This window comes from Eretmochelys imbricata, chromosome 2 (assembly GCF_965152235.1).
Source record: "Eretmochelys imbricata isolate rEreImb1 chromosome 2, rEreImb1.hap1, whole genome shotgun sequence".
NCBI classification, from domain to species: Eukaryota; Metazoa; Chordata; order Testudines; family Cheloniidae; genus Eretmochelys; species Eretmochelys imbricata.
Window position 1 is genome coordinate 82,357,664 of NC_135573.1, and position 15,047 is coordinate 82,372,710.

At 44.5% G+C, this 15,047-nt stretch overlaps 1 protein-coding gene across 1 annotated transcript in view; it reads right to left on the minus strand.

The window, feature by feature from the left end:
- GREB1L (GREB1 like retinoic acid receptor coactivator) overlaps positions 1-15,047 on the minus strand; it is a 129,705-nt gene that overhangs the window by 11,952 nt on the left and 102,706 nt on the right. Inside the window, exons 23-30 of the mRNA XM_077810384.1 lie at positions 14,222-14,377; positions 13,880-14,019; positions 12,056-12,217; positions 11,536-11,740; positions 9,035-9,200; positions 7,644-7,871; positions 5,183-5,324; positions 3,727-3,927 (exon numbers count right to left, since the gene is read on the minus strand). Of these exons, the coding sequence (XP_077666510.1) occupies positions 3,727-3,927; positions 5,183-5,324; positions 7,644-7,871; positions 9,035-9,200; positions 11,536-11,740; positions 12,056-12,217; positions 13,880-14,019; positions 14,222-14,377 (1,400 nt within the window). The remainder of the gene's footprint in view (positions 1-3,726; positions 3,928-5,182; positions 5,325-7,643; positions 7,872-9,034; positions 9,201-11,535; positions 11,741-12,055; positions 12,218-13,879; positions 14,020-14,221; positions 14,378-15,047) is intronic.

Genomic DNA, 15,047 nt, shown 5'->3' on the forward strand with positions numbered 1-15,047 from the left:
TCTGTGCACTGGAATAATTCATATATGGAAGTACACATCCTTGAGGTCAAGGGCAGCGTACCAGTCCCCCAGATCCAGAGAAGGAATGATAGTGGCCAGAGAGATCATATGAAACTTCAATTTTCTTATAAATATGTTGAGGTTTCGCAGATCCAGGATAGGCCTGAGCCCCTCTTTGGCCTTAGGGATGAGGAAATATTGGGAACAGAATCCCCTGCCCCTGAAGTCCTGAGGAACCTCCTATATCACCCCTGTAGAAAGAGTTGCTCGTGAGGGGTCTCTGAACAGGGACAGGGAAGGTGCGTGGTAGGGCACAGAACTGGATAGAATATCCCACCCCCACCATGCTCAGGACCCAGCGATCTGAAGTAATCTGGGCCTAGGCATGGGAGAAGTGGGACAGACGATTCACAAAGGGAGGGAAAGGATCCGAGACTTGGGCTGGTGCTCCGTCCTTGGGCGCACTTTCAAAAGTTTGGCTTTGAGCCGAGGGACTGCTTGGAGGAGCCCTGGCCGGAGGAGGACTATAGAGGACGCTTTCTGTTGTTTCTGCCCCTCCGTTGACCATCGGGTCTTAGTCCTCCACAACCTCCACAGTTTACATGTTGAGGTTCTGGGCCACCCTCCTAAGAAGGTCCTGGTGGGCTTTTACGTCCATTGCCGGGACGGATGTAGTAGTGCCGGCTACTGCCTCGTCTGTTGAGGAAGAAGATGAGGCTCGAGGTGGGACAGGGTCTTTCTGCTCCTCTGGTTCCCTGGTGACATGCTCAGGGACATCCACCACTGCTGCAACTGGGAGCCGCGGGCGTTAGTGGCTCTGACAATGCACCCGATCCGGGAGGCCCAGGGTGTGGACCCCGAGGTGGGTCCTCAGGAGCCCTGGAAGTGTCGGGGGCGACCAACATTGCGGGGCGGGAGGGGAGGGGGAAAGGGGCACCACAGGCAACGGAAACTACTGATGCCGCCCTGGAACTATGCCCTTGAGCCTGGTGATAGGCCCAAGGTGTCCAAAAGGGCCATTGTGCTTGGCCCTGCCACTGGGGTGGCCAGGATACCATTGGTACTGAGGGATTCTCCGCTCTATGGTGCGAAGACCAGTGCCGGGATCTTGAGTGGTACTGGTTGTGTCAGGACACAAATGACTCCACCTCTGACTCAGAGGAATAGTCCGAGCCCGACCAGGGAGGAGTGGACCCCGAGGATGCTGGGAAGAGGTACCGAGGCGATGGGGAACGGCGCCGCATCATGGTGCTCTTGCCCTTGTGCCACATAGATGGTGCCGCCGTCGGTGCCCCACGTGGTGTCTGCACCTGAACCAGTGCCTGGGAATGCAAAGTGGGGGACCGTGCCATCCTGGCCATCAAGTTCCATGCTGCCTCGGAAGCATCTGGTGTAGAGGGAAGGTCCAGGTCCTCCTCCAACACCTTCCGGACTGGGGAGTCCACCGACACCAGACTCGATGGACCTCCTCTCGAGGCCGGAGTCGACCGTGTCAGGACTGATTTGGTGTCCCAGCGTGGGACGCACCATACTGGTGTCCTGTGTGCTTTTCTTGGTGGAGGAACGGTCCCCTCTCTGCCTTTTTCTTCTTACGCAGCCCCAGGGATTGTGATGGGTGTTGCACTGATAAGCCTGCCTTCCGCACCAGGGACCAGTGCCCATGCTCCTTATGTAAGTCCTTCCTTGGTGCCCCTCACCGAGGCTGGTGCTGCCTCTTGTGCCAGTTGAGGCAGGAGAGCGGACTCCATTAAAAGGAATTTCAAATGATAGTCTCTCTGTCTTTTGGTTCTGGGCTTGAAGCCTCTGCAAATACTACATCTGTCCTGCAAATATCCCTCCACCAGGCACTTCAGACAAGCAGCGTGTGGATCCCCTTTGGGCATAGGCTTACCACACCTATCACATGGCTTGAACCCCTGAGGCTGCAGCATGCCCCAGATGGGGAAAATCTTAGCTGAGGGAGGGGGAACCTCCCAACTTAAACTTACTCACTCACTAACTACTATGAGAACGATTAACAACTATGTACAGGAAAAAAACACTAGGAAAGCACTTGCTAAAGCAAGAGACAAGTTGTTCCAATGACGATCACTGGCAGTAACAAGGAATTGAGCAGGCGGTGGGTCAGCAGGGGACTATCTACATCGCCATGAGGGCGCCACTTCAGAGGGCTCCACAGCCGACCCAATGGGTACTGCTAGGGTAAAACCTTCTGACGATCATGCACGTGGCATGCGCACGCACCTATTGGAATATACATGAGCAAGCACTTGAAGAAGAACAGCTGTTCAGCGACATGCAGGAGGCACTGGGAGGGAGGGGGAGAAGCGGGGATGGGATGCACTCGGGGGAGGGAGTGGAAAGAGGCAGGGAAGAGGAGGGGCAGGAATAGAGTGGGGGCAGGAAGGGGGGACGGGGCCTGGGGTTGAACTGGGGGTCTGCAAAAAAAATTTAAATCAAAATGGGGGTCCTTGGGTTGTTAAAGTTTGAGAACCACTGCCCTAAACTATTTACATTTTTATCAATGACCTGGAAAAAAAAATCATCACTGATAATGTTTGCAGTTGACATAAAAACTGGGGGAGTGGTAAATAATAAAGAGAGTTGATACAGAGCAATTTGGATTATTTGGTCAGCTGGGCACAAGCAAACAATGTGTGTTTTAATGTGGCTAAATGTATATATCTAGAAACAGGGAAAATAGGCCATACTTACATGATGGAGGGGGGGGAGAGGGACTCTATCCTGGGAAGCAGTGACTGAAAAAGATTTGGGGTCATAGTGGATAATCAGCTGTACATGAGCTCCCAGTGTGATGCTCTGGTCAAAAAGGCTAATACAATCCTTGGATGCATTAACAGGGGAATCTCGAATAGAAGTAGAGAGGTTATTTCACCTCTGTATTTGGCATTGTCATGACCATTGCTGGAATACTGTGTCTACTTCTGGTGCCCACAATTCAAGAAAGACGTTGATAAATTGGAGAGGGTTCAGAGAAGAGCCACAAGAACGATGAATGGATTAAAAATCCTCCCTTATAGTGGTAGACTCAAGGAACTCCATCTATTTTGCTCAACAACGAGAAGGTTAAGGGATATCTTGATTACAGTCTCTAAGTACCTACATGGGAAACACATATTTAAAAATGGACTCTTCAGTCTAGCAGAGAAAGGTACATGTTCCAATGGCTGGAAGCTGAAGCTAGACAAATTCGGACTGTAAATGAGGCAAACGTTTTTAATAGTGAGAGTAATTAACCACTGGAACAATATGCCAAAGGCTGCAGTGGATTCTCCATCACTGAAAACTTTTAAATCAAGGCTGGACTTTAAAAAAATAAAATAAAATAAATAATGCTCTAGGAATTATTTTGGGGAAATTCTATGGCCTCTCTTACACAGGAGGTCACTCTAGATTATCACAACGGTCCCTTCTGGCCTTGAAATTTCTTAATCTATTAGCACAGTATGGATCTTTGGACCCCACGCTCCCAATTTTCCAGGCAACATAAGAGGTTTGCTGCTACTCCTTCTAAGCTAACAGAATTAGCCCTTTAGTTTGAGTAATAGAGAGTCATGGTTTTAAATCAAAGTCCTCGGTTCAATACCCACCCTGATGATTGTAAGGAGTCATCATACAAAAAGAAAGTTTTAAAAAATTAGAAGTAAGAAATACAACAATTTGTATTTGCTAGAGAGCCCATTTCCCCCTAGAGTTATTTTGTACCTCAGGTCCAATGTTCAGGTAGCAGTCAATGGCCAGTACAGGGTTCTTGAAGTTATGGATGGCCTTTGGAAAGAGTTTGTATGTTGCATGCTGAAGGAATTTCTCCAGAAGGAACTGAGCTGGGGCTGCCAGCAGTGTGTGTTCACTGTCTGGGGCACAGACATACTGAAGAGGCATTATTGGGGCCACGCTCTCCGATACCTACAATGAAAATGATGGAACCTCTTTCAGCCAACACTCTGTAGGTTGTATCTTCACTGAATGTACAGTTTGCCTTCTTGTGGCTATGTTACTGTAATTCCCACTTGGTAAATAAGCTGCAAAACCCTAGAACATGCAACCCAGTGGTACCACATGGAAATAGCAGAAACTGTGATTTTTTTGTTCTTTGATTGTTAAGCACGTTTGTGAATATCTCAATGCATAAGGACAGAAAATAAAAATACAAATAATTTAAATTCAAAAGCAACACTATTTACTACAATGCCCCTCATTCACCCTACACCACCCACACAACCTCAGAGATTCAACTCTCCCCTTATGGCCCATTAGGCAAAAGACTTTATATACAGAATGTCACACAGTACAATTAGTCAACTAGTTCCAACTCTGTTGGATGCACAGAGAATAATTAGCCACTACCCCCTAAGCATTCAAATCTGGGGGGGGGTTAGCGCCAGTGTCCCATCTGATCTGAACTACAGGACTAGGTATGAACAGTAGCAAGAGAGAGTTTAAAGGAGTCAGGAAACCAGACCAAGATAGGATTTCAAGATTCAAACCAAACACCTTGAATTATACCTCATCTGAAAGCTGATACAGTTCATCGAGCACAGGTAAAACGAACTGTGCATGAAACACCATTTAGTAGCAAGCAGCACATTCTGCAATAGCCAGAGTCTGCAGGTGGATTTCCAGAGTACTTTGAAATTTCAAAGCCTGTGTAAAATGTTTCTTCTTATCAACAACAGCAATGACTGAAGATCACCACAAACCACTAGAGACTGGAAATGACTACATATATTTATCTATCCCACATGAATTTAGAAAACCTTTAATCTTGAGTTTAGAAAAATTTATCCACTTCGGATTAGAATTTAGATTTGAGAGTTCCTAATTCAAGCCTTACTCAGCCAAAGAAATCCGTGAATTAACTAGTAATTATTTAATCAGCTTTCAAATCCCAGTTTGTTCTTGGTGTCTCCATTATAATGGAGGAGTTGTGACAGACTCCCAGGATTACTGCTAGTGATAGAGAAATTATTAATATTTATCACTACTTGCATTGAGATAGTACATAGCAGGTCCAGCCATAGCGCTAGATGCTGTTCAAACACAGAACAGACTTTCTCTGACACACTAAGTAAACATCCAAATCTTGACCTTCATGGAAACAATGGCAAAGTACCAGTTTTGTCTCCTGCACATAGCTCGTTTTCAAACATGCAAAACTCACCATGATTTTTGGCTTAATGGCAAAGTCCTTTTGCCCTCCCACCTGGATGTGTTTCTTCATGAGACTGAAGTTGTTAAAGCGGCAGATGAGAAGGCCACTGCTATTTGTTCTCAGGTTAAAATCTACATCTTCACAGAAGTACCTAGATATTAAACACAGATTCACTAAAATGATTGTAAAAAGAAAAGGAGTACTTGTGGCACCTGAGAGACTAACCAATTTATTTGAGCATAAGCTTTCGTGAGCTACAGCTCACTTGACTGTGAGGTTAGGAATAAGGGAAGTGTTGGTCACTATGGCATTAGGAAACTTCACAGTCTTTCACTGGATCACATAATTCCATTGTATAATTTCAGCATGGGACATTTCCTCTAGCATTATACCTGTAGGGGTGATTTAACTTTCTAATTCCAATCTCTTCATGGAGTGCTGAGTGAAAAAATGTCCTGCAATGAAACATACCTAACAAATTACAGCACGACAGTTTGTGTATAACATGACAGGCCCCTGTATTTCATAGCTGTGTGCTGCTTGCTGTAACAGCAAGGGAACATACTGTATATTTTAAAAGCCAAATAAATCTTAGGCACAGGGTTACTTGGACAAAAATCAGGAAAGGGACTCTTCCTGTTAAGATTGGTTATTTCTTTGCCAATCAGTTAGCAACCAAGATTTTCCAGTATTATGAAGCATGGCTAGTGTAGCTCTCAGATCACTGGGAAATCCTGATTGGCCAGTGAGGTTTGTTTTCATACAGGTTTGATGTTCCATTCTAGCACTTGTTAAAGAAAAACTGTACCCCAAAACTGGAATGATTTATAATGAATTAATTTATCCCTGGGGTGGAGGAGAGAAAGCAGTGTTCTCTGTTATGGTACAAGAGGAGTAGCTGACCAAGGTTGTGAACGTTTGTGAACATTCTTCCTATTCTCCATTGTGATGTGCCCTTGCATAGTGCTGGTGCAATTCAATAGGACTTAGCATTGCACGCAGGGAAAGAAAAACAGTCAGTGCATGGAATCTAGATGCAGGGCTTCCACCTCCCCACCAGGTGCTGTTTTTATACCACGTAAGGACTCATCTGAGTGGAGACTGGAAAAATGGAGTCAGGATAGTGAGCACCAGGGTTAAGATGGAAAGACAGACAGACTGGGAGAAAGACAGACAGTGGGTGGGTGGGTGACGAAGGAGAGAAAAGGCCAGACTGAAGCTACAGGAGTTTTAAAAAAAAAAAAAACACACACAGAGAAGACCTAAAATACAAGAGAGAACCAAGAAGAAATCAGAAGAGGAGAGGCAGAAAATCCATCCTGCGAGGGACAGCACCTTTTGTCAGTCACAGGAAGCTCTGCTTCCAGAAATGCATCGGCAAGTGGCAGGAATCTGTAGGGAAGCGCAGCTCACCTGACTGAAGAAAAGAGATCGGGAAAACACTGAAGGTATTTGAGACAAAATACATGAAGGGAGGACGGCTGTTGTATTTCTTATGGCGCTAAATTGCTTCCAGATTTTATCTGTCATTGTTTTACAGAGAAAACCTCTGCTCTCTCGCCTTTATTTCTCACTTTCCATCAGTGTTTGGAATTAAAAACCTATAGCAAATTCACTTGCTCACGATCTCTTTCCATGAAGAGATTGGAATTAGAAAGTTAAATCACCCCTACAGGTATAATGCTAGAGGAAATGTCCCATGCTGAAATTATACAATGGAATTATGTGATCCAGTGAAAGACTGTGAAGTTTCCTAATGCCATAGTGACCAACACTTCCCTTATTCCTAACCCCACAGTCAATGAATAGGTGCTGATAATAAACAGAGAACTGGGAGATAAAAGAACTCCTGCAATACCACACCCAATATGCACACCCATTACAGTGCAGTAGCTTTGCAGCTGTGGGTTACCATGATGTTATCAGAACTGCTTGATATGTTTCTTTTAGCCTTTTAATACAGACTCTCTTTCTGGGTGACCATTCTTTCACAATGTAGTAGTAGGTTTGTGCATGGATGTTTTGTGATGGCAACATAACACTGTTACTCATAATCTGTATTTTTAGATTTTTGTGGGTTTATTTCTTGAAATCACATACGACTGGTTTTTGTTAAAATCATATACAAAACATCCATTTGTTCCCTATGCATGCTTCTTTTTTGTATGCAGTTCCTATGTCATAGAGAGGAGGGGGGCTAACCCTCACTTTGAACAGCTCATTTTGATGCAACACGAATGTGACATCAGAAGTAACTCAACCAATCATACAGTTGACTTTAGTTTGTTTGGATACTGCAGTCTTATTACAATGCTGCGCACATCATTCTGTGTTTTTTTTAAAGTAGTATTTTGTGGCATGACCTCACAGCCATGAAAGTACCACTATCTGTTTTTACTATGGCTATGAAACATGACTATTAGCTGGCAGGGAGATTTTTTACTGTATTTGTTAAATCACTTTTGCATACCTGTTTAGATCATATTGCACGTTCTGAGTCAGGTCTACGTTGAGCAGTATGAAGTCATGCACATGGCACCTGGAGAATGGAGGTTTTGATCCCCTGGAATTCAACTTGCTGTTCCATTTCTGAATACCCAGTATTGCATAATGAACAATTTTTGGTGTGGCTTCAATGTGCTGTAGAACACTCTTCAAAGACACATTCTTACTGGTACTCCCTGGCTCCATGGACTGGCTATGAAATGTAATCATGTATCACATATGTGTTTTAGATCTCTGCTACTATATTATTGTGCAATGTTTAGATAAGGATCCTTTTTTGCTAGGTGCTGTACAAATACATAATTGTATATTCATGCACACACATAGAAGGAACATTTACATTATTATAAATAGCTAATGTAAGTGCCACCCTCATCTCTACCCCTCAATCCAGTCATTGTAAGCATACAGACTTTCCAAGAGTGGTGGGTATTACTGGTGAGATATATGGAGAGGCAGAAGGAAGTAGCTTTATGAATCAATTCAGGAAAGGCATTTCCTAAATAAAGTGCAGTGTGGGAGAAGGTAAAAAGAATTGAGTGGCATGGCATAATGCCTTCTAGAAAATTAAGACTCCCAAATAAAGAATTTTAATTGAGAAACAAAAAACCCCCAGAATAGTCAAGCCGATAAAAAACAAACAACCAAAATGTTCTTTCCCACTGGCAAGTCAAGTGATAGAAAGGCTTAGGTAAACTCTATGTCAAAAACTGATCAGTTTTACAAGAGAGCAGAGAAAGTGATCGAGTCAATCACAACACTAGCTAATGGACAGAAAACACTAATTGAGATGAAATAATTGGAGATAAAATGTCTGCAAAATGACATGCAACTGTTAATTGTGAAGCTATCTGAAATGTCATGCACACAATAGTAACAGCTTTGAATCATTACTAAGGGTATGTCTACACTGCAATCAGAGGTGTGCTGCAGCATCTGTAGACATTCCTGAGCTAACTTTAACCTGCTTAGCTCAAATAACAATCGCAGTGAAGCTGCGGCACCTGGATTAGCTGCTTGAGTACATGCCCAGCAGTCCTGGGTGGGCTTGTACAACACTTCACTGCTATTATCTGAGCTAGCTAGACCACAACTAATTCGGGCATGTCTACATGTGCTGCAGTCACATCTCTGATGGCAGTGTAGACATATCCTAAGTGATAAGCAGAGTATAATTTTTAAATTCTGCTTTGACTATTTTAAGCAGCCATTTTTTTTAGTTATCACCAATTGCTAGAGATGGGCGCAAGCTACAAAGTGTGCATTCAGATTGGAATATTGCAAAAGTTTGGGGTGGGCTGTGGCTTTGGCTGGGACCCATCTGACGGTTCCATTGTTCGTGAAAAGTTAATTTACCTGGACTGTTCTTGGACACTGTGAATGTTCCATAAGACACAAGAGTCATCCATGACAACAATGAACGGCCAGACACACTGACGTTTGACTCCTAGTTCTTCCAAGCGGTTTCTCTCTAGTTCTAGATTGTGGTAGGAAAGTTCCTTAATAAGGAATCTGGCAGCACCTGGGAGAATACATGGCACAGAACAACTTCTGTAGGACACTAATGAGAACTTTACTGCAGCTACTGTTTTCATGCAAAAAAAGATATAATATTAAAAAAGAAAGCCACCAATATTATACAGCACAGCACCTTGAAAGTTACAAGGTCAGAAACACGTCTTAGCATGTGTACATTTTCAAATGAATTTGCCAATCCAGGCCCACCTAGGAGGGGTAAGTGGCATCTTCAAATATTATTTATTAGTACGAATAATGCGTTTGGCACTGCATAATCTACAGAAAGAAAGATTATACGCTCTTTGGGATAGGGACTATGTAAAAGACAGATATAGGGAAGGTAGAACACACTGGAAAACCAGAGAGGATGATTTAGTGTTGTTGATTTTTCTATTTTTATTACACACGTGGACATCAAGAAAAATGGGCCATTTTAGAGTACTTAGAACCAAGAGAGGATAGTGGCTTGACCATAGGCGGCGCATGAGTCTTCCGTTTGGGAAGGCTTACGCATGAGCGCCGGAAGCTCCCTAGAATTGGGGGGCCACTGGAGACCGGACCGTGGCCCTGCCCCCACTCTACCTCTTCCCCGATGCCCCGCCCTTGCGCTACCTCTTCCCACCCCCTGCTTCACCCCCTCCCCAATGCCCCCTGCCCACTGCTCGCTCCTCTCTGCTTCTTCCTCCAAGCTCCCCCCACCCAGTGCTCACTGCTCTGTGCCCCCGGCACCTGCTCCTCTGTGCCTCTTCCCCCGAGACCTGCCCGCTCCTCTCCATGGTGCGCCTCAGGGCACGAGGCAGAACAGGGGCGGAGCCACAGACCGGGCACCGGTGGGCCTCTACTTCTAGGGAGCTTCACTTCCAGTGCTCCAAAGGCAGGGGGCCAGCGAGTCTCCACAGGGAGGTGACCCACATCGCATCCATGGCATTTGCCCACCTACATGGCCAGCCTCTTTTTGGGTAGCCTCCCCCAGCCTCTTATACACACCCCCATGGACTTCACCTTGTGTGAGTTGAGGGAACTCAATCCCTTGTGGGAAGAGTTTAACCTCGAATAAGATTGGACCCAAAGTTCAACTATAATTGACCCTCCTGAACCTACAGCTGCAGTTTCATCTTGTTAAATAGTGACATCACTTGTAAAGTGACTGGACTAGGCATTCAGGCTGCAGTGCTGAAAAGATGAATGCAATTTGCCTACAAATCAGCAGTTCTCAAACTGTGATTTCAAAAGCTGTTGATTAATAGGAAACTGAATCACTGGTGGAACAGGAGCTGCTGGCAGGTTAAGAATGACCATGTAAGAAGGCAACCGGACAGAGGGTTCTGTGGAGTATGGAGGGAATATGACGGAACAGCAGGGAAATGTGCAGGGGCAACGAAAAAAAACAGGCCACAGGAAAAAATATAAAGACATAGGTTGAGAAAGGGCCCAGGGAGCACAGAAGCAAGTGCCAGGAGCAAATAGAGAGAGGAGAACAGAGAAGGGTGTGACTGGGGAGAGAAGAAATGAAGAGCAGAAGCAGATAGCTAGATTAACTGTGTTCAAAAAGGATAAAACAATTATCACATTAAAGGGAGTTAAAAGATATTAAATACTGCACTAATATCCCTTTCTAAACAATCATATGTACGTGACTACTGTAGTTATCATGTTTTATGCGATCATGACCAGGAGAGGCAGGTGTTCAGGGCCAGTGCAACGATGTTTCGCGCCCTAGGCGAAACTTCCACCTTGCGCCCGCGCCCCCTGCCCCAAGCCCTGTGGCAGCTCCCCGAGGTGCCCACCCTGCGGCAGCTCCCTACCGCCGCCCCTCCCCTCTCCTCTCCCTCGGCCCAGAGGGCCGTGCGGCAACTCCCCGCCGCCCCCTCCCTCTCCTCGGCCCGGGGAGCCATGCGGCAGCTCCCCACCCCAGCTCACCTCTGCTCTGACTCCTCCCCAAGCAGGCTGCCGCCACTCCACTTCTCCCGCCTCCCAGGCTTGCGACACCAATCAGCTGTTTGGCGCCACAAGCCTGGGAGGGAGAGAAGCAGAGCGGGGCAGCGTGCTCAGGGGAGGAGGCAGAGCAGAGGTGAGCTGGGGCGGGAAGTGGTTCCCTTGCACAGCGCTGCCGCCCCCCCCCCCCCCGTTACTTGCTCCAGGCAGCCCTCCCCGCGCCCCCCTACCCCAGCTCACCTCCACTCCACTGCCTCTCCAGAGCACACTTTTGGCCGCCCCCAACCACTTGGCGCCCTAGGCGACCACCTAGTTCGCCTCGTTGTTGCACCAGCCCTGCAGGTGTTGAGCTCTGAGTTAGAGAAATCCTGCTTTCAACGTAACACATCGTTAGTGCCTCTTACCAACTCCAGCATTGTTGAACATGCCTGGCAGGACCAGCATGATGTGGTTGGGCCAGTATTTACGGTACAGTGGCATTTCATACTCCTTGACCACTAGGAGGTGAAGGTGACTGATGCCTTCCATAGCATGATAAAGGTTCAAGAGGCCATGCTCATGGCGGCCACTTGAAGGAGTGAAGATAGGACTCTTTACTGCATTCAAATTCTGCTGAAAGATCAAACAGGAAATGGTTAAACTCTAGAAAGACCGTTCGGTCCTGACTGACTCTTTCCATCAGAAAAAACAGAATAGCTCAAGTAACATTTATTTTTATTATTATTTATTGTAGCACCTATGACATGCTAGTTGCTTTCTAGATAGTCAAGATGGGATGGTCCTTGCCCCAAGCAGCTCACAGTCTCAGGAGAGTCCAACACAAAGGTCACGAGAAGACATCAGACAAATAGGAATTTTTTTCAGACAAGCCAACTAGATTCATGGTAGGCAGCCAGAAGGAGGATGTAAGAGGTATACACCCACCTTGTCCGACACAAGAGGGAGACGCATGCTTTCCAGGTGCTTTCCCTGCTTGCTGAAGACAAAGTGGTTCTCCTTGGACTTGGGGATTATAAAATGAAGCTGAACCTCTTCTCCTAACATTGAGGAGGAGAACGTAAATGCATGCAGGGTGGAGTCAGTCATCTGTATTGAAGAGAATAACAGGAGAAAATGGTCAACGCACTAATCAGATAAAGAGGCCACACACCAACACAAACATGTGGCACAGCAATTTCAACTGCATTTTGAAATGATGGAAGCAGCTGGAAACAAATGGAAAATATATTTTCCGATGGTAACTGAAGGTGGCTTTGTTATAGTCACATTTTCCCCTTATCCAGCAGAATTAATTAGGTATGCAGCTTGTCAGTCTAATAATATAATCACCTTCCTGTGGCCCAATTGTGCTCCTGCTGAAGTCAGCGTTAGAAATTACTCACAAATGTACACAGAGCACTGGAAAATGAGTCAGGAAACAACCTACCCTATCAAAGTCTGCCCAGGACATTCAAAAACATATACACACATACATATATGAGAGAGAGAGAGAGTGAATGGCACAGGCCTATACATGCTTCTTATAAACATATACCCTACAGAACATGTTTCTATCACAAAATATGTAAAAGGCCAAGCTTTCAGAAAATCTTTGGGATTCACATTACACAGGTATGTAAAATAGATTACCTTTAAATTACTGCCAGTTTCACAATATGATGAAACTTCAGAAAATCACAACAGGTCAGTACTGTAAACACCCCAACAGAACACATTATAATTTATATACAATATATCCACATATTCCAAGCTAGTCAGGGTGCAGTCAAGGGAACCCTTCCTACCTTGTAATCAACTAGAAATAATGAACTACATCAGTCTGCTACAAGTTGTCTGAAAAGCAAAGGAGTAAACCTAAAAGCACTTTCTGCAGAAAAGGCTTGGTGAGCTTCTTCCATTTTAAATTATGCCTCCCTGTTTAGCAATTGATGGCTTTAACTCATTCCTTAAACTGTTAGTCAGAACTGTTACAATAAAATGATCATCCGCATGAGTTAATATCCTTTTCATTCTTCATTTTAAATTCTCCATAAGTGTTTCACTTTCTCTCACGTTTCATTCAGCAAAGCACTTGAACATTTATTGAACTTTAAGTATGGGCTTAAGTCTCTCTGAAGTCCATGGGACTTAACCAATGCTTAATCATGTGCATACACTTTAAGCACATACTTAAGTGCTTTGCCAAATCAGGGCCGAAGTGAGGCCAGCTGAATGACTTCTCTTTATTGTGTGCCTAGTTTTGTGTGTGTAATTATCACAACAACTATATGTGCAATTCAGGCATGCACAAACTGGCATTTAGGTGCATGAATTTTATTTGCATAAGCAAATACCTGACTGAGCATACAGCTGCTTTGACTGCAGGCACACAGCAGGTGGCATGATTTAGGTAAATTAGACAGGCATGTAGACCTTTTGTTGTATCAATAATGTTTTTTCTCTTCTCATATGGTTTATTCCTATTGTTATGATTAACCAATATTTTGTTTTGAAAAGGCTGTCTGGTCACTCTATTCACCACAGACTCCCACAGGGAAGAACTGTAAGTGCCAAGCTCAGATACATCTGCTGAATAACTTCAGTTGATCCACAGGGGGCTGTAACCTAGGGCCTGGTCTGAAAGCAGGAGAATCACATGATTCTACTGCAGGAAAGGTTAAGGCCCAACGCTTAATACCTGTGGGAGTGCACTCTGAAAGACCACAGAGGGGTTAAAGGTGCAGCTAGTCCCATCACTGAGACACTAACCTGTGCTGCAGGATTAATATCCATGTACTGATGGCACTGCTCACAGTGGTGAAATGTATTATAAGCTGAATATTTGGTCAACATCATGGACACTGTCTCTCTTTTTCTGGGCTCCTCAACTTTGGTTTCTTTGCTTGCTTCTGTGTACGAAGAAGATAAATGACATGAATTTTAAAACAGCCAACAAACATGCAGATAAAATGTAATTCTGTAACCACTTTAGAGAAAAACTGAGCACATCTATAGTGTTTTGTAGGTTAGGCCTTTCCTGAGCATTATGCCCAGTCAAGCCAATGTAAAATCTCTTGTTCTAAGCAGGAAAATGGAACGAACTTTACTGACCTTGTTTTACTCTTGACAATTGTTCTGTGTACACTGGACTCATAGAACCATACTTGGTATCATGCACACTCAGGTCAAAAGTTATTTTACTGAAGATCTCAACGTCAGGCCAGTGGTCATTGCTAGACTGGGTGATCTCACTACTTTCTGTAGAATCTGGAATACATTTTGGGTAAGCAATGGAAGAGAGCACGTGAAATGTGTTTCTTTGATGTCTGTATGTTTGTGCAATTGAACAGGGATTCAAAAATGGAAGAAGTTTCTATGTCAAACATACAAACAAAAACTAAAATATTAACTCAGACTAAGCCATTTCAAAAAAATGAAAATTCCTTGGAAACTAAGCAGGTCTGAATCTCAATGTCAAGGCTTTCATTCCTTTCACCCACCAGAATTTCTAAAGTACCTATCCCTTCGGCATCTAGGTTTTGAATAAGGATGACAAAATGAAGAGTGGTCTCTGTCCAGGAGATATCGTTAATTCTCCAGCCTCTCTTTGATTTAGTCATCAGCTTCTATCTTTCCTTCTCATGTAATCAGGGGACAACCATGCCCCAAAACCTCCAAACTATTGGGCATTACAATTTTTTTTAAACTCAATTATACCAGTTTCTGAGCAGAATCAAACCTTACTCTGTTGAGTGGTTAGTAGAGAACTACACTTTTTGAGTGCTGGTACATTGGTGTTAAGGCTTACACGTCAGGAGACACCCAAGGGGATGTCCCATAACCACAACTTTGTTTGTTATTCACTACATAAATTAATATCCTAAATAGAACTTGTTTCTTTAAATAGGTTCATACTTCCGCAGTCTAGTTCCTACAA